General features: G+C 39.9%; 1 protein-coding gene and 1 pseudogene across 5 annotated transcripts in view; both read left to right on the forward strand.

Annotated features, from left to right (window-relative positions):
• The first annotated feature begins 334 nt into the window (after positions 1-334).
• Positions 335-883, forward strand: LOC119049481 (60S ribosomal protein L17-like; annotated as a pseudogene).
• A 19841-nt stretch (positions 884-20724) lies between these two features.
• CCNC (cyclin C) overlaps positions 20725-27602 on the forward strand; it is a 28607-nt gene continuing 21729 nt past the window's right edge. The window contains exons 1-2 of one of the 5 annotated variants that reach the window (XM_037145471.2): positions 20725-21001; positions 26906-27012. In XM_037145471.2, the coding sequence (XP_037001366.1) occupies positions 20970-21001; positions 26906-27012 (139 nt within the window). In that variant the 5' untranslated portion in view covers positions 20725-20969. Of the gene's footprint in view, positions 21002-21368; positions 21579-26905; positions 27013-27602 lie in introns of those variants that run through there. The other 4 variants (XM_037145470.2, XM_053664783.1, XM_053664784.1 and 1 more) reach the window with 4 other exon arrangements.

The following is a 27602-nucleotide window of genomic DNA, read 5'->3' on the forward strand; positions in this document are numbered from 1 at the left end:
TAAAGACCGTGGGTTTTATTCTGCTGATACTGGTAATTTTGTAAGGTTTTGAACAGGGATGTACACAATTGGAATTTTGCTCCAGAAAGATCACACTGACTGCTAGAAGGCACAAAGGTGAAAGCAGAGACTAACTAGAAGACTATAACAACATCAGGGAAGAGGTGGTGGTGGCTTGGGCCAGGGTGGCAGTTGTGATAAGAAGAAACAAATTTCTAGAGATGTTTCTAAGGCAGAGCCACCAAGATTTCCTGAAGAATTGGGCTGGGATGTCAATAAAAAAGAGGAATCAACTCTTTCCTAAAGCTGCCAGAGGTGACATCTGAAAATTATTTGCTATCCATTTGGCACAGAAAACCCCACAAACTCATGCAAATCAAGAGGTTCAAGTCTTCGTGTTCACTTTAAGAACACTCGTGAAACTACCCAGGCCCTCGAGGGTATGCATATTAGAAAAGCCACCAAGTATCCCAAGGATGTCACTTTACAGAAGCAATGTGTGGCCTTCCCTTGTTACAATGGTGGAGTTGGTAGGTGTGCTCAGGCCAAACAGTGGGGCTGGACACAGCATTGGTAGCCCACAAAGAGTGTTAAACTTTTTGTGCACATGCTTAAAAATGCAGACAATAATGCTAGATGTAAGGTTTTGGATGTAGGTTCTCTAGTCATTGAGCACACCCAAGTGAACAGAGCTCCCAAGATGTGGCATAGAATTTATAGAACTCCTGGGAAGGTTAACTCATACATGCACTCTCTTTGCCACATTGAGATGATCCCTCCTGGCAAAGAGCAGATTGTTCTTAAACCAGAAGAGGAGATTGCATAGAAGAAAAACATAGCTCAGAAGAAATTGAAGAAACAAAAACTTATGGCCCAGGAGTAAATAAATAAAAGTAAAAGCAAGAAAGAAAAGAAAAGAAAAAATACAATCAGAAGTAAATCCTAGGTTTTTGACATAAGCAAATTGTTAGTGTGGATTTGTTATTTACAAGGATGGAAAGGACTGAAGGAGCAGCAAATTTGAAGAAAAACACGAGTTCATATCAAATGTGAGATGGCTATTATTATCAGAAGTAGTGAAGTAGGATGTTGAAATGTATACATTTAGATTTGAGAGGAGTGTTCGGTCTAGAGATGTAAATTGGGAAGTCATCACTATAGCGTACATATTTAAAGTCATGATAACGGGTGAGATTATTAAAGGACTAAGTGCATACAAAGATAAAAAATCTAAGGACTGAGACCTGGGGCACTTCAACTTTTAGAAGTAAGACAAGTGAGGAGGAATCAGCAGAGAAGACAGAAGGAACAACCAGTGAAGTAGCACTAAAGGAGTTGTGTCCTTGAAGCAAAGTTTATAGAAAACACTAAAAGAATGATGATCTCTGTTAAATGCTGCTGAAAAGTCAAATAAAATAAAGACATTAGAAGTTAACCATTAGATGGATAACATAGCAATCAATACTGATTTTACCAGGAGAAGTTGCTATTGGATTGATGGGGGTGAAAGAAAGAATGGAAAAAGAAGAAGCAGGGACAAGTGACTATAAGCTACTTGCAGTTTTGCTATAAGGGGAACCAGAGAAATAGAATGTTAACTTGAGGAGGAAATGGGATCAAGTTCTTCTTAAAGGAGGGTAGACATTTACCAACAGACTAATGATGATGGTAATGATTCTCGAAAGAGGAAAATATTGATTGTGCAAGAAAGGAGAGAGACAACTGCTGAGTTAAGTGAGAGTTCAATCAGGAGGGTCGATAGCATGTCCCTGCAAACTACTAGTACATTGAGAGAGAGGCTCAACAATTCAGTCCCTGATACTACTCCTCCCCCTCTCTCACCAAATCACAAAACTGAAGACCTTAATGATAATCTAGTCCAAACCCCTTCCTTTCATAAAAGGATACTGAGGCATAGAACTTTTAGCTGCACTTGGCCAAAAGCCATAAAACTTATGAAGGGTGCAACCCACCCTTTCCACCTCGCCATGCTTCCTCTAATGTAGTTTAAAGGGAGGAAGTGGGGAAAAAATGTCTGCTTTTCATCTTGGTCCTCTTCTGCCTCCTCTTGGAAGTCAGAGGGATTGACCCTGTCCTTTGTACTCTGCTACTACAGGCAGGAAGGCTGACCGACCTGCACCACCAGCAGGGCCCACCAGCTCTCCTGCAAGAAGCGCTGTGGCCCGAGTCAATTGGGTGGCCAGGATCTAAACAAGCTTTTGGATCTATTTATATTAAAAGTTTTGATTCTGGGGCCTGAAATCAAGATAGTTTATAGTCTAGTTTAAATTGACCATCTCCTCGGGGCGACCATTATCTTTCTTTCCAAGCCTGGCTGAACTCCTATCCTTTTACATAGCCCTACGAAACACTACCATAGCCTAGTTACTAGGCAGCTCCGAAAAGCCATTTGTATTACATCCCGTGGAAACCAAGTATCTCAGAACCAGAGGGACATCTAGAGGCTCCAGGTTCCAACCTTCAGATAATTTTTAAAAATCCAAGTATATAGGTATACGTCAAATAAAATAAATAGAATGCCTCTAGGTTGCTCAATTAAAATAAATCCCATAAGACATTTTAACCTGATTCTTACTGGGACAGATGAACATCTGAGAGCTATAGGTTCTTAGTCCTGTTCCCCTGTTTATTGCTCTACTCTCGTCCCATTTGAGTTATTTGGCCTCAATATTTATGTTACAACAAAAGACAGATACTTCCTTTCTCATTATAACAAATAAATTATACCCCAAAATGGGAATAACCCCCCCCCCCACATACACACCAATTCACTGTAAAGTCATTAAAGAGCAGGCATAAGTTTGGGGCAGGTTATTCTTTCTAATAATATTTTTCTGTAGAAATGCTCATGATTTTTATGTATTTAAGGGCAAAACAATGTAAAGACTTCACTTGAGAACAACTAAAATAGCTAAAGAGCTATGATAAGTGACAAAATGCTTATTTAATAACGAGGACACCAAAGATAAAGACTTCATTTTCTTGAATTTTATTCCATTTTAAGGAAGCATAGCTATTCAGTGAGGGCTAAATTGCCCAAATAGCCAATGAAGCAATTTCTGAAATGATTGACATTATTTAAATTCTGGATAGCATTACCCTCAACATTCTAATTTTGATTATTTTAGGTATGAAGATAATGACAATGTTTTCCACATATTTAGAAGGAAAATAAATTCAGTATGTGTTTACCACTGAAACCATTCCTACTTTCTTCATATTGTCCATATAATAAAGAACAAATTCGCAAGGCCTCCTGTTATTAGAATGGGAAGTCGAGAAAATAATATATGAGAAAGAAAAATAAATATTGCTTAATCTCAGGAAGAATATTATTCCCTGTTCCAAGTTGAAAAGAATTTGTGAATTAAGGATGGTTGTGATTTATTCAAAGCCATACCAACAGTTTGTCATTCTTGGTAACAAATGTCATAATAAACATAGGAGAAAATTAAAATTAAGAAATCACCAAATTAATTAGTAAATGTGCTTATTACCAAATAAATGTAAGATTCAGGATATTTAGATCTCGCTAGCTGAAATATTCATTTTTAAAGAAAATACTTGTATGGAAATGATGTTACTTAAAAGAGGAAAGGAAGCCTTTTGCTCTCAGCATCATAGGTTCCAAAAACACAGATATTCCTCCCAAAACACATTAGGCAGTCCTTTGTCCTTTTCTTTGTAGGATTGTTCAATCTGAGGAGATCAAGCAAAAATTTACTCTTTTTTAAAAATTTTCTTTATTAAAGTTATCGGGGTGATATTGGTTAATACAATTACATAGATTTCAGGCTTGAATCTATAAATTACAAAGAACCAGTGCTTCAACTATGGAAAAGTTCTGTCCTAAGGAAATTTTCTGCCCAACTTTTTAAGCCTAGGCATACCTGCACATCAAAGAATAAAGAAATTTTGGGTGTTTGAAGAATTGGACAATATCTGTAATCTAAGTGTGAGATGTGGGTATTTGCTTTGCTTCTTTCTCTTGCAAATTGGGATTGAAATAGGGAAAAGAAAGAGAGAATAAAAAATGCGGAGTTTTAATTGTTTTAATGAATTTTTAGGTATTTTTCCTCCTGTGCTTGCTACTAATTAACATTACAGCATTTGTTTGTTCTTTTAAAAGCTTGTTGTAAATTTTTAACATTTGTAAAAAATAAATTCAAACAATCAGTTCTACATTCTGGAGATACTAAGTGTTACAATGAGCACTGAGATTTCCAAAAGATTTCTTTTTCTAAAGCAATGCAATCAGCCGGTTTTTCCAATGATTAAATGGGTCATCTCAGACAAGAAATGATTGTTCAGGGCAAAGGTTTCACTTCACTCCATCACATTGATGCTCAGGTCCGGAAAGTTCCACACAAAGAGCTATTACACAAAAACAGAAGTGAGACAGTTATTTGCAGTGTGAGCTTCCGCCAGGTCCCTCATTTGGTTCTTCAGGCCCGGTGGCAAAACTCTCCGACCTTGGGCTCGGTAGAAACGCAGATGCTGGGGAAGCCCAGGCAAAGAGCAGAACGCCAGGAATCTCTGCGGGTCTGGCCGAGGCCAGCCGCCTGCTGCAGGAGAGGAGCCGGTGGTGACTAGGACCGCACAATTCTCGGCTCTGGGCCCCGCGGAGATTCCTCTGCAGGACGGCCGAGTTCGGGAGCAGGCCTTCTCCCCTACGGCCCGTGCTGCGAGGAAGAGGAGAGTGTGGTCTCCTCTGAATACCACGGGGCGCGGGATCCATTCTGTTCCGCTCTTGGGGTTGGACTCGCAGGGCTCAGACTGTTTTCCTGAGAAGGTGGAGGCCCCGAGATCTCCGCGCCAACCTTTCTCTCTTCCCCGTGGCAGTCTCCCCGACGCCCCACGCCCTGCTAGCTCCTTAAGTAGTTGGCTGGCGCTGGGGTGGCACTGGGACTACACGCTCGCGGAAAGGCAGCCCCCAGCGGCTCCTCTCCGCACCCCACCCGCCCCCTGCCTCGCTGTACCACCCCGCTCTTGCTGTCCACACCCGGCTTAGCTCTCCGCCTTGGCTCTCCGCCTCGCCAGGCAAAGCGCAGGGAGGTGGGGTGAGGGACAGGGCCCGCCGTGACTGTACCGAGCTGGTGTCGCACTCCCAAGACAGGAAGTCTTTTAAAGTAATTTTCTTAAATGCTCTCTACTGATAAAAGACAAATTATAATAAAAGAGAAGCAGCAGCTCACATTTGTCTGTAAAATCTGAGTAACAGACTTCTTGCTGTGAGGCCCGCTACTATGTTAATTAACGCATCATCATGGTTTCCACGAACATGCAATGAGCACTTATTATGGAGCATCTCTACTCGTGATTGACAAGCATCCGCTAAGGCCCTCCCAGGCACTTCAAATGTGAACTTCCCGGCGTTTTCGGAAGCACTGCAAGGCAACTATTACATAGTAGCAGTTACTATGTAATAGTTTCAAAGTTACTATTACATAGGTTTCAAAAGATCTGGACAGCTTGGTGACCCTTGTAAAGAAAGGTACGATCACCCACGGGAAAAGTTGTCCAACTCACTTGCGTGGTCCTAGAGTCAAATGTGGGAGTCAGGCCCAGGTTTTGATGCTTGGGAGAAAACACCAACGTCAAGACCAGGAAGATGCTAAAGCTGATTGTTACCATGATAATTTTTTACTTCTTTTTTTTTTTTAAGGTTTGAATGTGTAAATCTATTCTATTTCGCCAAAAAGTTACAAACTACAGTTAAATAAACCTGTAGTCAAGGTAAGTCTTCGTATCCTAAGTAAAAATACAGAAACTGGTGGCTGTCTTTGTAAAAAGGTAGTGACTGGTTGCCTATGTCCATAGTGGGCTATTTAATTATGTCTATCATGAAACTCAAACGAGAAAACACGCTTATCACGAAGGAGGACTCCTTTTCCTTCTCAGTAGAAAACTTTGTACGTGAAATATTGATATTGTCAGTTGGAATAGCTGGTGAAGTCTAACATTATTTTTAAATAGAACACAAGCGCCAGGCGAGCACCGCCGCGATGTTCCTCCGGGAGGTTAGCTCTTCCTCTGCTCGTCCTCCCTCCTCCCTCCACCGCCGACTCCGCCGCACAGCAGTGGCGGGGCCGACAGTGTTTGGGGGTGTCAGGCAGCGGCAACAGAGCTTCACAGCTCTTCGTCCAAGTAAGAGATGGTTAGTAGGGTCGCCGGGTGCCCGGTGGAGCAGGCTGGCAAGGCTGACTCCGGGACCAGAGAGCACACATCGCGCTGCTCGCAGCTTTGGCTGCGGTTACTGCTGCTTCCCTCCGCACCCACGCCCAAGGCTTCAACGCGCAGCCACAGTCCTTCCTCTGAGTCTCTTGTACCTGCTTAGGGTTAAGAGAAGAGAGGAATGTCAAGGTAACTCTGAAATTGCCCCCCTGAGACGGGCTCCTGGACACGGCGGGTTTCTCTGGCTCCAGCTAAACCTGAAGCTTGGAGAAGTCCCGCAGCCGCGATTTGACGCTGCCAGACCCAGGCGGACCTGAGGACGGTTGGCCAGGGCGCGCGGGTGGAGAAGGGCAGGGCGCTGCTCCGCCGTTCTCTCTGCTGAGCTGCTCGCACTTCTCCGGGCTTCGAACCGAAGTTCACGCATCAGCCGCAGAGCCGAGTGACTCTGGAAAGAATTATGGAAAATCCCTGGAAAGAATTATGAGGGCTTTGTTGTGGTTGTCGGCTCCGCGGCTGTTTAAGCCTGCGGCCTGGGGATGGGGTGGGGGTGGGGCTCGTCGCTCTCGGGAGTCCAGCAGGCCTGAGCCTCAGCTGGGCGGACGAGGTCGACAGGTGTGTGCTGCCGAACTCGGAGCACCAGGAGGCGTCTGGGAATGAGAGCGGAATGCCTGGGGCGAGTTCCCTGGGACGAATCAGCTGGCGTTCAAGCCGCTCCAGGGTGTGTGGCTGGAGCTGCAGATCGGGCCGCGCCGCGGGGCCCGAATTGACCGTGCAGACCTGCTCCCCACCCAGCGCCTTGCACTGGCCTCTGGCTGCAGCTCCCTCTGGAAGACGGAGGTTTTAGCTCTCTAGAACTACGGGACGCGCAGTGTAGTGTCACTTCCCTAAGTTCAGCTCACGGAGTGGTACCCAGCACAGAGCAGCGCTCGGTAAAGCAATGGTTCATTCATTTAACATGTTTGTTGAGCGCCCGGTATGTGCCGGGCACTGGCACAGTCGTGAACAACACAGAGAAGTCATCTGGCCTCAGCAAGTTTACATTTCCCATTAGTTAAATAAGTGGAAAAGACTCAGCTATCAAGAAAAGCTGTAGAAAACAAAGTGTCACCTCTAGGCCACCTTCCCATTAGTAACCTCCAAAAGGACAGGAAGGGAAAAGGCCAGAAAGAGAATTAGAACCATCTCTTTCCTCTTCCATGTGTCTCTAGGGAGAGGGAATAAAACAAAGGGCGATCGGAGGGATCTCCTGTAGTAGCAGCTCTGTGTTCTATGGGCATAAGAAAATATGACCTACTTTGCTCACTTACCTACCTTCGGCGTTATGGACTGAATGTGTCTTCAAAATTTGTGTTGAATCCTAATGCCCAATGTCAAGGTAATGGGAAGTACGGCCTTTAGGAGGTGCTTAGGCCTTAAGGGTAGAGTCCTCATGAATGGGGTTAGTGCTCTTATAAAAGCAACACCAGAGAGATCCCTTCTTTTGGGGGCTTGGGAAGGCTGCTGTCTGTGAACCTTGGGTGAGCTACCTGCTGGGGGTCTTGAGCTTGGACTTGTTAGCCTCGAGAACTGGAAGAAACAAATGTTTGTTGTTATTAAGTCACCTATTTGGTGGTATTTTTAATAGCAGCCTGAGTGGACTACGCTATTCAGTACATTTCATATGCTAGGGAAGGAAGTCTATCTTCAAGGTCTATACATAACTTGCCAGTCTAGTCTCATGGAAGAACACCCAAAGGGAACAAAAGCTGAATAAATGAGGTTTAAAAAAAAAGAATGAGGAAGAAGTACACAGGCAGTTCAATGATTATAAACAAAAAGGATGGTCCCCATTTTCCCTTTTCACAAAGAAACATCGTGAGTGTGTCACAGTAACTCTTCACTGTTTTTAACTTAGATCAAGGATTGCCAATTAAAGAAATTAGAATCATAAAATGAGTACATCTTGACAACCTCACCCTGAAGTAGAAATCTTGATACTAGTGACTCCACCTCCCCTTAAGCTACTTTGGCTTGTGGCTTCGAAAAGACCTAACTGGGCCTGTATTCTGTGCCTAGATCTTAATTTATAAAGGTGACTGAGTGACAACACAGAAAGGTCAATGCCATTGAAAGGTTTAATGACACAGCTCCCTAGAAACAAGAGGCAAGAATCACCACGCGAGGACGAGCTTGGAACACCAGGTTTTGGTGGGAAGCAAAGGCAGGAGCAAGCAATGTGTTTAGGCCAGAGCACTGAGGCTTCTGTAGAAAAGGTAAGGCAGAAAAGGGTGAACAGTTTAGGCTGGGCTACTATGAACAATTTCCTTGGATTTGGATATGGGGTGTTCCCTAGTTGCCTGGCATCTGGCCCTGGAGTGATTAAAGCAAAAGAATATTGTTTCCTGGGTTGTATGGGCCAGAGACAGGAGGTATGGCTCTGGATTGGTTAGTCTGCTTCAAAGACATGCTTTTAGGCTGGGCCTTTTGTAATCTCTAAGAATTGGCTACCCTGGAAGGGTCAGTCTCTCCCCAGCCAGCAACTTTTTAAAGAGTCAAAACATCATAATATACAGAAAGTTTTAAATACGATTAATAAAGCTTGGGGTAAGAAAAAGGGCCATAAGATTCCTGTGTTCTTTGAATACAATGCCCCGAGAGTCTAACCTCTGGACAGCATACTTTCTTTTCTTCAGCTACAGAAAACGCCTTTGGAAAGGAAGCTAATTAGTTTCAGTGTGGGGTTGATGACATCAAATGAAGAAGTCAGAAAGGTTTAGAGAAGTAGAATCCACTAAAGGATTCCAGAGTTTGTAGATTTATGGTAAGATATTGAGAGAGGTTTATATCATAATCAAATCTGTGTAGAGGAGGTTGAACTCGTTTTTGCAAAGGAGTTGTCCCCTATCTCATGGGCTTCTTTCAACTTAGAATTTGAGATTGTAAAGCCTTTCATTTGTTCAACAAATCATGTATTCATATATGGTCTCAAATTTGGGGAGCAGGCCCAGCAGGCATTGTTATTCTGATTTTTAAAACAGAGTCTCAGGCCCATCCAAGTCAGCGATTCAATTCCTCGTCAGGGCACATGCCTGGGTTGCGGTGAGAGGACACACGAGAGGCAACAAATGAGAGAGGCAAATCAACTGATGTTTCTCTCACACTGATGTTTCTCTCTCTCTCTTTAAATAAAATGAAGGCTTAGATAAGCAATTTGTCCAAGGCCCCATGGTTAGTTAATAGAAGAGTCCTTGATAGTATCTGGGTTTTATGCTTAGCTTGGTGCTCTGTCCACCATTCCTAAATAGCAGTTATATTTCAGCAAGGACATTTAAAAATTTTTCATCAACAAACATTTATTGAGGAACCACTAGTAACTAAGTGCTCAGTACTGTAAGAAAGCCTGTGGGAGTATATTGTTACTCCGTAATATGTTTAATTTGTCACATAGCTAGTTTGTTCCTTCTTGGCACTATCAGTAAAACATGTAGTTATACACACTCCAGACACATAGACTGTTACTGCATTTGGCTTCACCACACTACATATATAACCTGGGCTCATTTTTTAACCTTTGAGCCTAAGTCTTTTTAGCCATAAAAACATAATGCCTACTTATGAAACTGGAAAAGCTGCCATTTGTGCTGCCTGTCACTACCAGCCCAATAAGCAGAGACAGAGATTGAATCTTTAAGGGTGCTTTATTCAGATGGCTTGTGATCTGAAAAGATGGCAGGTTATATACCCTAATAGACTGTCTTACATTCCATTTTCCTTTGTCCCTTTTCATAAGAAGAAGAAAAGTGTAGGTAAGGGGCTTGGAATTCAAGCCAAAAAGTTAATCAGATAAATAGCTGTAGCATTCTTTCATCTGTTGACCCATGATTCTTTACCTGTGTCCTCAGTGGTGAGTTCCACACACCTCACTCTGAAGTATGATGGCTCAGATACCATCTGGACTGCATGCAGTCCTCTGGGGCATGAGGGTGGAACTGCCTGTGGTCTGCTGGAGTCACAGTGGCTCATACCCTCAGTTTCTGAAATAATAACTTTTCACATGCATTAGTTATTAAGCTTATTGACTATTACCTAAAACTAAATTTTTCCTACTCTTGAGTCCCCCATCACTTATTAGGCTTTTTAAAGACTAAATAAAATAAGTACATGTAACTATTATTAACCATGGTTACATTTCAGATAGCTAATAGATTTCACACATAAAGAAAATAGAAAATTGGTTACCTGGTAGTCCAGTAAAGATTTCTGTATTCAACAATGAGAATTTGTTGTAATTATATTTTACTGATTAGGCTATTACAGGTGTCCCAGTTTCTCCCCCTTTGCCCCACTCCATCCAGTACCTCCACTCACTCAGGTAATCCCCACACCATTGTTCATGTCCATGGGTCATGCATAGGTTCTTTGGCTACTCCATTTCCTATACTGTACATTCCCATGGTTATTCTGTAACTACCTATTTGTACTTTTTTTTCTTATAGATTTTATTTATTGCCCTGGCTGGTGTGGCTCAGTGAATTGAGTGCCAGCCTGCAAAGCAAAGGATCACTGGTTCAATTCCCAGTCAGGGAATTCGATTCCAAATGCCTGGGTTGCAGACCAGGTCCGGCCCCTGGTAGTTAGTGAGTGAGAGGCAACCACACATTGATGTTTCTCCAATCACCTGCTCTTCTCTTGCTGCTTTTAAGCTTCTCTGTTTATCTTTAACCTGTGGCATTTTAATTATGATGTGTCTTGGTGTGGGCCTCTCTGCATCCATCAGTTTGGGACTATCAGAGCTTCCTGGACTTGCATGTCTGTTTCCTTCACCAAATTAGGGAAGATTTCTTTCATTATTTTTTCAAGTAAGTTGCCAATTTCTTACTCTTTCTCTTTTCCTTCTGGCACCCTTATGATGCATATGTTGGACTGCTTGAAGTTGTCCTAGAGGTTTCTTATACTATCTTCATTTATTGAATTATTTTTTTTCTTCTTGTTGCTCTGATTAGTTCTGTTTTACTTCCTTATGTTCCAAACCATTGATTTCTTAGCTTCATCCACTTTACTGTTGTTTCCCTGTAAATTGTTTTTTTCTGTTTTTAAAAAAGATTTTATTTACTTTTAGAGAGAGGGGAAGGGAGGGAGGAACTAAGGGAGAGGAAATTAGGACCTGGCCCACAACCCAGGCATGTGCCCTGCCTGGGAATTGAACTGGCAACCTTTTAGTTCACAGCTGGTACTCAATCCACTGAGCCACACCAGCCAGTGCTGTTTTTTTTGTTTGTTTTTGTTTATTTTATTTCAAGCAGTGTATCCTTTATTCCTGACTGGATCTTTTTTATGCTGGTGAGGTCATTAAGTTCTCTGAGTATCCTGATAACCAGAGTTTTGAACTCTATCTGATAGATTGCTTATTTCCACTTGGTTTAGTTCTTTCTCTGGAGTTTTGATCTATTCTTTCATTTGGGCCATGTTTGTTTCCTCATTCTGGCAGCCTCCTTGTGTTTGTTTCTAATAATTAGGTAGAGCTGCTATGACTCCCAGACTTGGTAGCATGGCCTAATGTAGCGGGTATCCTGTAGGGTCCAGTGGCACAGCCTCCACTATCACTCAAGGTGGGTACTCAAGGTGCACCCTTCATGTGGGCTGAGTACACCCTCCTGTTTTAGTTGAGCTTTGATTGCTGTCATCAGGTCAATGGGAGGGATTTACCCAGGCCAGTCAGCTGCAAGGATTGGCTGTAGCTGCTGACCACCAACCTCTACCCTCTTTGGAGGATGAGCTGTGGGAAAGCAGGGTGGTGGTGCTCCAATGTGGTCTGTAGCTGTCCACTGATTGTGCAGGCTCTGGAGTGTCCTGGGTGGTACAAGCCAAGGTCCGTCCCCACCTGTGTTTTGCCCATGTTCATCCTGTCAGAGCTATAAAGCAGTCTGAGATGGCTGCTACTTGTGTCCGGCTTGGAAATTCCCAGGCGAACCCAAGCTGTGAACCTATGCTGGTTGCTGCTAATGCTAGGCCTGGGGACACTGCAAGAGGTACAGAGGCTGGCTGTTGCTTATTAGAGAGGATTTAGTAAGTTGTGAAGCATGAGCCAAGGTCACCCATTCATATGGAAAAGCAGCTTAGGTAGGCCCATAAGTTGGGTGGGCCAGAGTCTCTGGAGATCTCCAGGGCAGGGCAGTGTTAGCCAGGTTGATGCAGCCTCAGATATGGCACCAGCCTGCCTGCTCTGTGGCTCTGTGTGGGGAGGGTTCAGAAAAGGAACAATAGCCTCTACCTATCTTTTGTCTGGGAGAAAGCTGTCCCCCAGCTCTCAACCTGATGCCAGACACTTCAGGTCCTCCCTGTATGCCACTGGTACCTTTCAAGCTGCTACCCCAGTGCTGGAGTTCAGAGTGAGTGAGTCTGATTAAGTCCATGTGTGGGTTCTGTAAGAGGAACTGCTTGGGATTCCAGAAGTTTCTTTTACCAACTCAATCCCTGCTGATTTTTGCAGCCAGAAGTTATGGGGACTTACTTTCCTGGAATTGGAACCCTGGGCTGGGAGTCTGATATGGGGGTGAGATGCTTTACTCCCAATGTATTCCTCCTGAATTTTAATCTACCACATGTGGTTGTGGGACTAGCCTGTTCTGTGTCTCTGTCCCTCCTCCCAGTCTGGATGGATGTAGTTTCTGTAATTCTGTAGTTGTCAGAATTCCATTCAACTTGACTTCTGATGGTTCTGAGTGGTCGTTGTTCTATATTTCAGTTGTAAATTTGATGTGGTTGTGTGGGAGGCAAACTGTGTTTACCTATTAAAGACTACTCATATTAAATGTTTTCTAATTATTAAATTTACTATTTGTAAAGAGAAATACCAGTAGTCAAATAAGATAAAATCCTAGATAAAAAGGCTGTGTCTTTAGTTCATCAAATTCAGGTATTTTCTATAAAACTTGACTGAACCATGACTTTCAAATTAAAGCAAACTTAAATCAGCTTATCTAAGGCACTTCTCTTACTGGCCACTGGTGCCTGATTCTCTTGCTTCCAGTGTTACCACCAATTATCTCTTGTCAACTGGTTCCTGTAAGCCCATCTAAAGTCTTGCACTATGCTCTGTATTCCTTGATTTCTCCCCTCCTATCATATCAGAGAGAAATAAGGAAGAGAGAATATTCTCATTTATGCAGTTTTAATAGTCACATGAAAAATTATTTCCCAAGTGCAGTTCCAAAAATTTTGTTGTAGACTTAGAGATCATGCTACTTCTCCTTTCCAGCATTTTAAATGTCTTTGAACAAAAAAGTTTTAGAGTTTTTTTCCAAGTATAAAAAGCATAATATATACTTTGTGAACTAGACTCACAAATAAAATCAGTGCAGTTTAATATAATGGAAATGTCCAACTGAGCATCTCAACAACAACAGGAACTTATTGTTTGGGCACCCGAAAGTAAGTGGGATTTCAAACAGAGTTGGTTATTCAGGAGATGGAGTTAGCTCAGTAATTTTAGACTCTAATCCATTACCATAGAAAAAATTCTATCTTTCCTCCTTTGATGACTTACAACTCCTTTCTCAACAGTGAGAAACCTGGATCTCATGATCTACAATCCATTTACTTATTTGTTCAGGCTCAGCATACATGTAAAGCAGGTTCAGAATTGTTAATCTACACTCCTGTTAAGAAAATTTACAAACCAGAGTGCAATATTTATGCACATTTCTTTTTGTCTTTAGCCTTAGAGGTTCCAGTGGAATACAATTTTTAATCAGAATGTTTATGTAGAAAGAGACCCCCCAAATTTTTTCCCAAGACCCCACACCCTAGCAGTTGCCCAGTTCAATCTAGCTAATCCCATTATTACTTTAATGTCCTAACGCATATGCATCTACATTTTTTCCTTGCTAATACATTAAGAAGAACACAGGCATATAAATATCTGTATATGTGTACTTGTTCTACAAAAGACATTTGGTCTAGGGGCAGTTTGTGAAACAGAATTTTTTGGAATCAACCCAAGTAATTCTAACATAGAGTCAAGATTAAGAACCATGACTCTAAGCCAATCATATTAATTCTAGTTGGAGCTGTGATTAGGTGTGCAGAGCCCCAGACAAATATTTTGTGTGTGTTGATCCTGTCTAAATAAAGAAAACAAGCAAACAAAAAAAATGAGAGAATGTAGTACAGTGGAAGTGAAACTGAAAGTTCATGATGTACTGAAAAGCACACAAATGAAGTTAAACTAAACAGAGACTAAGAAGTAAACAGAGTGGGGAGATAATATGAAATAGCTGGGAACAAGAAAACAGGAGAAAATACACAGAGAAATATGCCTCAATTCTGGACAGTCTTCTAGTTACAATTCTGGTGTTAACCCATGTTTCTTTTGGTTCACAGGCCAGCGCTCCATCCACTGATCTACACCAGCCAGGGCTGCTCCCATGTTTCTTTTTATAGTGAATTGTACATTGCTGAAAGTTACTTAAGCAACCAAAAGAGTCTAATTAAAATATGGACATACCTCAGTGATATTGCTGGTTCAGTTCCAGATCACCAAAATAAAGTAGGTATTGCAATAGTGAGTCATGATTCTTTACTGGTGGAGGGTCTTGCCTTCTATTTGTAAAAATTGAAACACCTACCCTGACCAGTTTGGCTGGGTTGGTTGAACATTGTCCCTCAAGGCAAAAGGTTGCAGTTAGATCTCTGGTCAGGGCACGTGCCTGGGCTCGGATTCAGTTCCCAGTCAGGGCACATACAAGTAGCAAACGATCAAGGTTTCTCTCTCACATCATTTCTTTCCCTCTCTTTCTCCCTCCCTTCCCCTATTCCTAAAAATAAATTAATTAAATCTTTAAGAAAAAATCAAAACATCTGTGAAGTGCAATATAGTGAAGTGCAATAGAAGGAGGTATCCCTGTGTTCAGATTTGAAATAAGTAAAAATAAGAAAGAGAACTGGTCAATATGACATTTATATGTCATATGGAATGAAGAAGAAGTTGTGGAAGAAGCTGTGGAACATATTCCATAACATTCATATGTTATGGAAGAAGTTGAGAGCATTCAGTCCATAGCCATATGGTGAAACCCATTCTTTTTCTGTTTGAAGAGAAAAGTATATCCAAGTCAGCTTTTTAGCCCTGGCTGTTGTGGCTTAGTGAATTGAGCACTGGACTGTGAAGCAAAGGGTCACTAGTTTGATTCCCAGTCAGGGAATGCAACCCAGCACATGCCTAGGTTGCAGGCCAGGTCCCCAGTTGGGGGTGCATGGGAGGCAACCACACACTGATGTTTTCTCCCTCCCTTCCTCTCATTCTAAAAATAAATACATAAAATCTTTTTTTTTAAGTCAGCCTTTAATCTTTTGGGAAGACCACTGAACAGATGAATTTCATCAGGGTCCACAGATCTTGTCTTCATTTTTGCAGACTCAGAAACCTGAGCTGCCAGCTTACTGACTCTGCACCATCTCTTAGGTCTAGACACACAATAATCAAGTCCAAAGGAATTCATATTATTAAAAACCCAATAGCCCTGGCTGGTGTAGCTCAGTGGACTGAGAGGTGGCCTGCAAACCAAAGGGTCAACTATCTGACTCACAGTCAGGGCACATGCCTAAGTTGTGAGCCAGGTCCCCAGTAGGGGGTGTGCAAGAGGCAACCTCACACTGATGTTTCTCTCCCTCTCTCCTTCCTCCCCTCTTTTCTCTAAAAAAAAAAAAAAAAAAAAAAAATTTTTTTAAAAACCAACATAAATTAATTGATTTAGCCCAGGCTCATGTGACTTAGTGGATTGAGCACCAGCCTGTGAACCAAAGGGTCACCAGTTTGATTCCCAGTCCGGCAGGGCACATGCCTGGGTTGTAGGCCAGGTTCCCCACAGTGGGTGCACAAGAGGCTGCCACACACTGATGTTTCTTTCCCTTTCTTTCTCCCTCCCTTCCACTCTCTCTAAAAATAAATTTAAAAAATCTTTTTAAAAATAAAAATAAGATTCTTTAAAAAAACAATTCATTAATTAAAATAATAGCAATTACACTGACCAGATACTTTTATTCATTGCTCAGAGCATTATATTCCTACAGACAATCCATGTGGAAAAGTGAATTATTATTGGAAGATTTCTTGGTAAGTATACAATTTAGATCAATAGCAGTTGGTGCTATCGAGTTACAACACTCTGATGCACCCACTTCTATTCTACAAATATACCTGTTGAAGAGCTTAGATACTGAACTCTAAGAGCCAGAACCACTGAGAACAATGGGAAAGAACTGCGGAAGTCAGAATAATGCCCCCTCCCCCAAGATGTCCACATTCTAATCCCCAGAATGTGTAATCTATTTTCCTTATCTGTGAAAACAGAACTCGTGCCCAGATGGTTGGATCTAAACTTGTTTTAAACAACGAAAGCTAAGAGTTACTGAGCTCCTGCCCTGTATGAGCTCCTGCAGTGAATGTCACAAACCAAAGGGAATTAAGATTGCAGATGGAATTAAGGTTGCTAATCAGTTGAATTTAAAATAGATTATTCTACATTATCCAGGTGGGCCGAAAAAGTATGCTTGTAATAACAAGCATACTTTAAATATGGAAAAGATAGACAGAAGAGCAAGCGTCAGAATGATACTATGTCATAGTCAGTTGGCCATTATTGGCTTTTAAAATGAAAGAAAGGAGGCATGAGCCAAGGAGTTGTAGGCAACCTCTAGAAGTTGGAAAAAGCAAGAAACATAGATTCCCCTGTAGATCCTTTAGGAAGGAACACCTTGATTCTTAGCCCAGTAAGACTCACCTATTTAGGACTTCTGATCTCCATAACTGCATAATAAATTTGTGTTGTTTTAAGACACTGGTAATTTGTTATAGCAGCAATAGGAACCTCATATAAACACCCTGTCAAATTTGATCTTCTTGACTTCCTTTTATCCACTCCATATATTTCCCTCCCTTAAATATCTTCTATTTATTGCAAAATAACTAAGTGTAACTTAGTTATTTAGTTATTTAGTTACACTAAATGATAACTTAGTGTAAACTTTTATTTGCAATCCAGTCTTCCCAACTGGATCACCTTGACTGGATTTAAAAGTTTTAACTAATTTTTTGGCACTTTTTTTGTTGTTGTTATAGCGAATCTTCTTGGAAATGGGACATTTCTTGGTCTTTGGAAACTTTAGGCAATAAAAATACTGGGCAACAGCTCTAAAGTTTCTTATTGATACATTGTGTTCTCTCAAAGGCCATTCCAGACTAACTAAAATTAGAGAGTGAATTCCAGAACCCCTGAAACTGGAGATTCCAGATCTAGAAGTGTACAGGGAAAAACAAATACCTAATGGCATGAGTACACTAGCACATTGTAAATCAATATATTTGATTATCGTTCCCTGTGGAGTACAAATTCATTTAAGTGTCAAGGGGTAGTGCTAAGTGGTAGAGTACATCTTTCTTTGCATTAAGGTGGCACTATTTTCCTTATCTGTGAAAACAGAACTCTTGTTCAGGTTGTAGAATCTAAATTTGTTTTAAATAATGAAAGCTAAAATAAAAGAGTTACTGAGCTCCTGCCATGTATCAGGTACTATTCTAACTTCATTTGAAGTTTATTTAAACCTCACCAGAACCCTGTGAATTAGAAACTATGATTATCCCTGTTTTGCAGATGAAGAAACTGAGGTTCAAAGTGGTTAAGTAGTGCTCTACCAGAAGGTTTAGAGGTTTAGTCATCTTCAATAAATTTAAGTATCCAGGAATTGAAATAAAGGAGGCACAATACATGACTAGAAAGAGGAGAGGATATTTTCACAATAATGATTGCTAGTACCAAAGCGAAGTCATATGACAATTTAATTAAAAGTGAGATGATCTTCAATAATAGTGTTTGGGAGGAGAAACTTTTACTACAAACCTGGAATAATGAGTTTATAGTAGTTTAGTCATTACAGTTTTATTGAAGCTGTATAGTTGGGTGAAAAGCTTATTGCATTGGGAATCAGAAGAATTGGATTCTAGCTGTTCTTGCCGCTAACTAGCTAAGTGAGCTTGATAAAGCCACTACATTTCCAGCCTTTAGTTTCTGAGAAATAGTATTCATGTTGCTGTGGAAAGCAATGTAGGAAAAGGGATAAATTTTTTTTTGCCACAAGAGAACCAACATTAGTATTAAGAATTTATTGATCACATCCCTATTTGAAAATCACAAGGTAAATGGAAAATTAGAAGGGACAAGATTGATTCCATTAAGTTTAAATTAAATAGGTAGTGAGGGCTGAGAAAAAAATATTCCTAAAACTATTTAAAGAAAACTTAAAAAAAAACCCAGGAGCAAATCTACATGGCCCATCATCTTTCCCATCCAGGTAAGCTGGGCTACCTAGACATTTTAACAGCTTTTGTAAATTACTCTATTCCATCAGCTGTCTTTAAATGAGGTTAGCTTTCAGCTCACATTATTCAATTTAACTTACCTTTTCAGAGCACCCTCAAAGATAATTTACTCTGGAATTAATGCAGCCTAAGCTTCAGGTCTCTCTTTCTTGGCCACTGGGAGCATGGAGAGTTGCTGGGCATTTGGAGTTCTGGGTGTGAAGCAGAAACCAGGTTGTACGCGCAAAGCATTTCTGGTAAACTGCCTAAAAGAGTTCACAGGAGGAAGGGACCGAAATCTTCAAGAATCTAGTAATTTATTATTTCTTTTTGCATTCTAAATATTTTTCAGCCTAATTTTTAGTCCACAATATCATATTGCTTTTCTTTAAGCACCTTGCCCCACAAATACCAGTTCCTGCTTGTGCCTATGTGTTAAGGCCCTGAGCTACTAGAAAAAAATGTCCAAGGAGCTCACAGTTTTGTGAAAAGAAGAATGAAGAATTAAGTATGAAACAATGCTGGCTTAGAGGTAAAAAGAGTATAGTGAGGGCACACAGAACAAAACATTTATCAATACTAATTTATCACAGTATCTTTATCTTCTGGATATTGTCAGTCTGGCAACCTCTGAGACAGCTGAAAAAATTCCCAACCAATGAGAAGTAGTCTCAGGCCTGGTGTTTAAGCTACTGCCTTTCAAACTTTTTATACTATAATCTGCAGTGTAGCAGACAGTAGTTCATCAAATATACTACAGATTCCCTTACATTTTTCAGCCTCTTTGCAGTTAAATTACAAGTATGTGTTTATTTTGGTCAATGGGAAGAGAGGAAGTGACAGTGTTGTTTTTGGTTCAAGTCTCTGACCACCAATTAAGAGCCTGTGAAAGTCCTGAGCGCTCTCCCTGGAAAGATTTTAAGCCTGAAGGCAAAGAACCAAGATAGAGTAGTTGAAAGATGAAACCATACTAGATTCTCAAAGACCTAGAGAACAACCATCAAGGAGAGCAAACTTTATAGGACTTTATGGGAATGACATGTGATATAAAAAACTTTATGTTAAGCTACTAAGATGCATTTCACATCTTTTTTCAATTTAAATTTTATCTTTCAATTATAGTTTATATTCAATATTATTTTGTATTAGTTTCAGGTATACTGCATAATGATTAGACAATCACATAATTTATAAAGCATTCCCCTCTGTACCAACCTATCACCACACTGTTATTACAATATTATTGACCACATTTCCCATGTGTACTTTCTTAATCCCTTCATTTTTCACCCAGCCCCCTCCACTGGCAACCATCCAACTGTTCTATGTATCTAGAACTGTTCTATTGTTGGTTTATTTTGGTCTTTAGGTTCCACATATAAGTGAAATCATATGGCATTTCAAATCTTGACGTAGTACATACATCCAGATATAACTGAATCAGATACTTTTAAGTAAATCCTTGTTACTTCTTACATACCTAATTTTTTTAAAATTTCATTTAGGAAAATGCTTTTTTTTAGAAAATGTTTATTATACTCAGTTTCAACCACACCCTAACTGGTCTCCACCCAAGTATTGTAAAAAATACTTCGTCAAACTACCTGAGAACATTGGTCATCTATGAAGAACTTCCAATTGTGTCCAATTTCTGGAAAACTAATGAGTTAAAACTAATTACAGTATCACAATAATAGAAATGAAAACTACAGATTACTTTATCTTGGAAAATTAAAGTATTGCATTTTTGGCTGTATGTTTCTATTTAGTATATACATGTGAAACTAGTGATTCGCTGGGATTAAAATAGTGTTGCTGTTTCCACTTCACTGCAAAAGAACTCCATTTAGAACGCATATCACCTGGTGCCAGTAGGTTCTGGTAGGTAGGTCCTTGAGGCCAAAATCTCTATTTCTCTTCCCAATTTGCAGGAGAAAGAACTAGAGCCAGAAAACCTTTAATACAATCCCACCGACTTGCTTCGGAGGCCTGTAAACTGCAGAATGGAATAACAACACCAGAAGAGTGCCAAACCCACTCGTAGAATGGTTACGGAAACCAGAACACGAAGCAGTGCAGGAACTCCGCCTGATCTGGCAAGCTCTCGCGAGAGCCCCTTGACCGCCGCGAGCCTCCGTGAGCACCAAATCCCCATTAACTATTTTTGTGCGTCCACAGGCTGTCTCCTCCCAGCTGGCTTCCTCCGCTAACGCAGGGCGGGTCGGAACTTTTATCCATAGGAACTGGTTTACAGAGTAGAGTGTTGCCGGCCGGCGTCAAAAAGAATAGGGTGCCATCCTCTTCCTCTTACCGTCGCCGCCGCGGAGCGGAGCCGGGTAGATCAGATAGAGGAGCGCGGTTACCAGGCGGGCTGGGTCTATGGTCGCTCCGAGAGCCGCTCCGCCGGCTGGTGCTTTTGTATCAGGGCAAGCTGTGTTCCATGGCAGGGAACTTTTGGCAGAGCTCCCATTAGTAAGTTACCTTCTGTCTTCTCTCAGGGCCTGGCTCTAGGGGGGCGACAAGAACGGGGCCTGTGACTCCCCTTGGCCTGGATCCTAGCCCCAGTCCCTGGATCCCAGCCCTTGTCCTGAACGCCGCGGAGTCTCCCGTGAGGCGGCTACGGCCGGAAGCAGGATGCGTCTTTCTCTGGCAACTCCCCTCTCCCCGCCCTTTGGCCGGTTTCGGGCCGGGGGGAGGGAATGATAAGTGAGCGGGAAGCATGGGGGAAGGGGAGTCAGTCTGCGAGGTGGGAAGGTTCCTGAGTTTAAGATTCTTGGATTTGCTAGGCCTGGAAGGGGTTTGGGGTGGGATGAGATGGGAAGGGCACAGGTATGGGAAGTGTGACAAGGTTCAGGACTGTGACGCTGGCTGTTCAGGACAGTTGCGGTTCACTTTTTGTTTAGGATCTCGTCAGTGGGTCGGTATCGTAGTGTTTTGTTACTCACCTCCTGTCTTGAGTGGGTGTAATATTCCGAGGAGAAGGGTAGTCAGGCATGTTTCACTTACTGCTTCCAGCCACTACTTCATGTCTACGTGGAGTTTTATGTTGGTAAGGTATAGGGCAGGTGCTCTCGAAATTTATCCATTTCATTAGCCCATGCCTTATGTTTTTTCAATAACGTTGCTGATTTCCTTAACCTTTTTCATGATTTTAAGTTTTTGTTTCTGTCAGTGACCATGGAAGAGCCTAATATTAAAAACATTTTCCCCTGAGTACATTTGTTTAAGTAGTCAGGAAGGTGGTTTGACTAGACTGCGCAGTTGCAAGATAAACACACGCTGACAAAGGTTGTATCTTAGTGTAAATAAATTTTTTTAAAGAATTTTATTTACTTACCTTTAGAGGGGAAGGGAAGGAGAGAGGGAGAGAAATATCAGTGTATGGTTGCTTCTGGTGCATCCCTTGCTGGGAACTGGCCTGCAACCCACGAATGTGCCCTGACTGTGCCCTGACTGGGAATCAGCCGCGATCCTCTGGTTCGCAGGCCCTCACTCAATCCACTGAGCTGCACCAGCCAGGGCTTAGTGTAAATAATTTTTAATGCCAAGAGCATTAGTAGCTAATTTAAGTTTTGAGTCTGTGAAAAAGGTGGATTCCATTGTTCTTTTTTTTTAGCCCTTTGCAGGAAAAAAGAAACGGTGGGCTTGGAAACCTATTTTCAGAAATGCAGATTCTTTTCTTGCTGTGGAGTAATTATGTGGAGATGAAATGCTATAGAGTTTTACTTCTGATATTTTCATTTTACACTGTTTGACTCATTGAAATATTTGTTTGGAAAAAATTAAAATACAGAAAATTTAGGTATTCTGATAACGTTGAAGGAAGGTGAGAGAATTGACAGCTAGCTAGATGTTTGTCAGAATTTATAGACTTACTCAACTTAAAGATGATGTCCCTCTTTTGATAAGCATTATGCCATAGTGAGAATTGTTATCAAAATGGGGGCAGGATCTCTCTTATAAAAACAATTGCTTTTTCACTTTTCAAGGATAAAATTATTATAACATTAAATGTGTTTTTTGAAACTACCCTTACCTCCCAGTTGAAATGGTCTTGGTGGAGGGGACACACTTTGCCTTCCTCTGATTCCTTGAGAATCCTGGAGTCCCTAATCTTCAAAAGGTGACAAGTATGAAAGATAGGACAGTTCTGAAAAGACACACGTATAATTACAAAAACCATTGTTTTAGGTGATTTTGGTGAAAGGAAAGTTGACATGAAATATACTGTATTTCATGGCTTTAAGGTGCACATTTTAACATTTTGGGATAGCATTTCTTTTTTTGTCAGTGCATGAAATAATCATGAATCTTAAAAGCAGTGTCATCTTAAATTTCATGAAATGTGGTATTTGTATCTTCTGAGTTTATACTATGTACTGTGAGGAAAAACTTAAATATTTGTGAAGTTTATTTTCTTAAAAAATGACTGGAGATAAAAATAATGATAATCCTGGAACAGAGCAAATTACAGCATTTTTTCAGAAAGTTGTATTAGAACAACACATTCTTTGATCATGATGCAGTCATACTAGAAAGTCACTAAATATTGACTGGTAGGCTGAATAAATTAATCAACAGATCATAAAAAATAAAAGGATAGCCCTGGCTGGTGTGGTTCAGTGGACTGAGTACTGGCTAGTGAGCCAAAGGGACGCTGGTTGGATTCCAGGTAGAGCACATGCCTCTGTTGCAGGTCAGGGCTCCAGTAGGGAGCACTCGAGGGACAACCTCACATTGATGTTTCTCTCCCTTTCTCCTTCCCTTCTTTCTAAAAATAAAATCTTAAAAAAAAATTGAAAGTGTAAAACCAGCTCTGGATGCTTTATTGTATCAAAGGTGAAATAGAAAATTATGTAATATTGAGGACATAATGAGATCAGTATATGTCCATATATTGTAGCTAAAGCCAAATTTATAAGATAGATCAGTATCCTGAATAATTGAGAGAGAATACAAATAAAATATTCTCTGTAAGAACACTGAAAAGAAAATGTACCTCAGAAAAAAAGAATAAAAGTAACACTGATACTGCCCTAGCTGGTGTGACTCAGTGGATTGAGTGCTGGCTGGCCTGTGAAACAAAGGGTTGCTGGTTCGATTCCCAGTCAGGGCACATGCCTGGGTTGCAGGACAGGTCAGGTCCCCAGGAGTGGGGTGGGGCGTATGAGAGGCATCCACACATTGAATGTTTCTCTCCCTTTCTTCCTCCTTTCCCCTCTCTCTAACAATAAATAAAATCCTTTTTAAAAGAAGGAAAAAAACCTAACATTTATTAGAAGGAAAAATAAATAGTCAGAAATTACAAGAGTTGATTCTTTGGAAGGTAAAACGAAAACAGACTGAACTAGTGCTAGTTGAATCAAGATAAAAGGATGATGCAATAGTATAAAATTAGGAATAAGAAAAGTAAATAAACTCAGATACACATTTGGGTTATCTCCTAAATGTATAAATACATTTCCATACCAAAGAACTGGTCCTTAAAAAATGCTCCAGGCCTAAGTTATTTTATGGCTAATTTTTTCTCACTTTTCAAGAGAATCTGCTATTGAAATTATTTCTGTTTACACTCAAAGAAAGAAAGCTTTTTAGTTTTCTTTATGAAGCTGCAATAACACTGGTAAACTCTAGCAAAAGTAGCACTAAAAACAGTCTCACTTTTGAATATTATGCAAGCATCATAAAGTATTAACAAATGGAGTCCAACATTACCTTAAAAAATTTTTAAATGACAACTTTTTTGTTATGGAATACAGTTAATATTATGAAATCTGTTAATAAACAATAAAAGTATCAAAAAGATGTCTAATAAAAGTTCTAATGCTCTTACTAAAACAAATAGGATGATGTCTCTTTTTTAAAAAAATATTTATTTTTAGAGGGAGAGGAAGGGAAGCAGAGAGGGAGAGAAACATCAAGCACCCAAGCACCCCCTACTGGGGACCTGGCCTGGACCTTTTGCTTTGCAGGCCACACCAGCCAGAGCAGTAGGATGTTTTCTTAACATGATAAAAATGTATCAAAATATCAATAAGATACATATTGGTAAAACATTAGAAAAATTACTGTGCCTGTTTAACATTGTTCTGAATCGACTACTCAATGCAGTTGATAGAAGGAGATGTAAAAAGAAGGGTAAAATCAGTATGTGGAAATAAAATTAGAAAATTGAGTTAATTGAAAAATTAGAAATAACAAAAATGTAATAACATCACCAGTTACAAATATAAACATAGAAAGCTTTCTATTAAGTGAACAATAGAAATATGACTTACAATAGTAACAAAATATAAGATATTCAAAAATAAATTTAAGAAATGTACAGGATCTACACAGAAAGAAAGTTTTTAAATGATTTTATTTATTTATTGTTAGAGAGAGTGGGAGGGAGAAAGAAAGAAGGGGAGAGAAACATCCGTGTGTGTTTGGCTCACGCACCCCCAACTGGGGGACCTGGCCTGAAACCCTGGGTATGTGCTCTGGCTGGGAATCAAACCTGAGACCCTTTGGTCGGCAGGCTCGTGCTTAATCTACTGAGCTATACAAGCCAGGGTAGGAAGAAAAAAATTTAATTGTATAGTAGAACATAAAGATTTTAATAAGTAGAGTTTGAATTCTTATATTGAAGGTACTATTTCTCCCTATATGGATCTTTAAATTTAATGCAAGTCCAGATAAAATTTTGAATGGATTTCCTTTCTTGGGATTGATAGTTCAGGTCTTAGAATAATAATTGTAGTAGAGTAGCCAGAAGTTTTCTGAAGAATAGAAGCAAGAAGGGGGTATTTTCCATACTAGATTTTAATTATTTAATTTTATATGTTTTAAAATAGTATGGCATAGAAAAAATAAAAATTGGGAAATTATAAAGCACATTCAAAGCCTATGATAAAATTAAACATTAGGAAATACTTTGGTGACATTTGGATGACCATTTGACATTTAGTTGGAGCTCTGCACTATCTGTACCAAAATAAATTCCAAATGGATCACAAATTGAAAGAAAAAAGCCTTAAGGGTATTAGAAAATACGAGTAAATGTGTGTGTGTGAAATTAAAAATTTTGTGTCAGGGCAGGTCTTCTCATGCATGACAAGCATAAAGTCAAAGTAAAATATGGGTAGATTTCAATATATAAGTGATTGAGATTTTTGTATTACAAATAACTAAATATTGAGAGATCATGCTAAACTTGAGAAATGTTTGCAGCGTATTTGACAAATAATTATTATCCATAATACAGAAACTTCAGAAGAATCTCTTAAACATGAAAAATATGACTATCAGTAGAAAAATGGTCTAATATTAGAATTATAATGTACAAAAGAACTATATTTGGACAACAAAGACATGGAAAATGTTTAACCTCAGATGTACACTTAAAAAATAGTAAGATACTAACTTGTCTTTAAGTTGTAAATTATTTAAAAGATTGGCAATAACCCATAGAGTTAAATATTTTAAGACATACCCATGTACTCTTAATTGGAATGGAAACTGGTGTAACTTTTATGGAACTTAAATGACGATTTATATCAAAGATACTAGCAAAACTGACCCATCAGATCTAGGAAATTATTCTAAATATGTTATTAATCAAATACTTAAGGATAAATGACAAAGATATTTGTTAAAGTATTACTTGTAATGGTAAAAAAAATAACCTACCTACCTGTCAGTAGGGATTAACTCAATGATTTATCGATAATGCTGTGCAGCAATTTAAAAGGATGTTGAGTAACACATTCATTGACAAAAGAATTTCCATTACATACTGAGTGACAGAAGAAGGTTGCAGAATAGTTTTTTGGAGGCACATGTCAATTTCATATCTTTGATTAAAATTAGTAGACGACTAGACAGGAGGAAGGAGGCTATCAGTGAATAAATTCTGAAGCAGCTTTTAACATGATTGGAATTGTGAGGTAGGGAAATTAAGTGCTCTAGTTACCCATAAACAACTGAGAAAGATACATCTCATTCAGGGCACCATCGATTGGTGCCAAATAATTTCACCATTATTTTATATATCACTGAGCAAGAAAACATGCTGTCGGTTAAAAGGCTAAGGCATCACTGATTGTAAGATGCATGTTGATGCCAGAATCTTAGAATCAATGAAATAAAGTAAGGCTAGTGACAGACTGAGAAGGAAGATAGAAATTATAGTAGTTTTTTTTTTCAGGGCATACTTACTCTTATTAGTGAGATATTTCTCAGTGTTGGAGTTTCAAGAAATGTGGAAAATACTGTCAGAGTTATGTGTACTTTGTATTTCTCAGAATGTTAATAACTTGTTTAATATTATAATGTTTTCTATAACTTTGTTATTTGATTTTCTATAACATGTTTTAACATCTTTGCTTCTTCCAGTTTGCAATGGATTTTGGATAAACAAGATCTGTTGAAGGAACGCCAAAAGGACTTAAAGTTTCTCTCAGAAGAAGAATATTGGAAATTACAAATATTTTTTACAAATGGTAAACTTTTTAAAAAATGGGTTGAAATGGTACAGTCGATTAGTTCTGAACTAAAATGTTTTTGTTTGGTAAATTGTGATGAGCTGTTTTAGTTCCTACTTAACATTTTTATTATTTTCTTTTAAATCCAAGAACTTTGTTTTAAAATAAACATTGAAGATCCCTCCTTTCCCACCACCCTACAAAACTTTTGAATGTGAAATGTTCGACAGCCTATGCATTTTACCTACTTAACATTTTTATTAGCACATGTAATCTTTTTAAACTCATATTCATTTAATCTTTCTGCCCTGGCTGGTGTAGCTCAGTGGATTGAGCACAGGCCTGCGAACCACACAGTTAATCTTTCTAAGTGATCTAAATAAAGTTATTTTTAAATCTTAATGGCGGAGACATTCAAGACAGTTTCAAGTACTCATTAATATTTCTAAGTCTTTACATGCATTATTAAACTCAATTTAAGATTGGCTAAAGAAATTACTTTGAGGATAAATGATTCTTTGGCTTGACATCCTACATTGGGCAGTGCTGTCTCACAAGTTTGCTCTGAGGGAAAGGGGTTTAGTGGCAGAAGGTCCTTGCCCTGCCAC

This window comes from Artibeus jamaicensis, unplaced genomic scaffold, assembly GCF_021234435.1.
Source record: "Artibeus jamaicensis isolate MK-2021 breed Jamaican fruit bat unplaced genomic scaffold, CSHL_Jam_final contig_387, whole genome shotgun sequence".
Taxonomy (NCBI): Eukaryota; Metazoa; Chordata; class Mammalia; order Chiroptera; family Phyllostomidae; genus Artibeus; species Artibeus jamaicensis.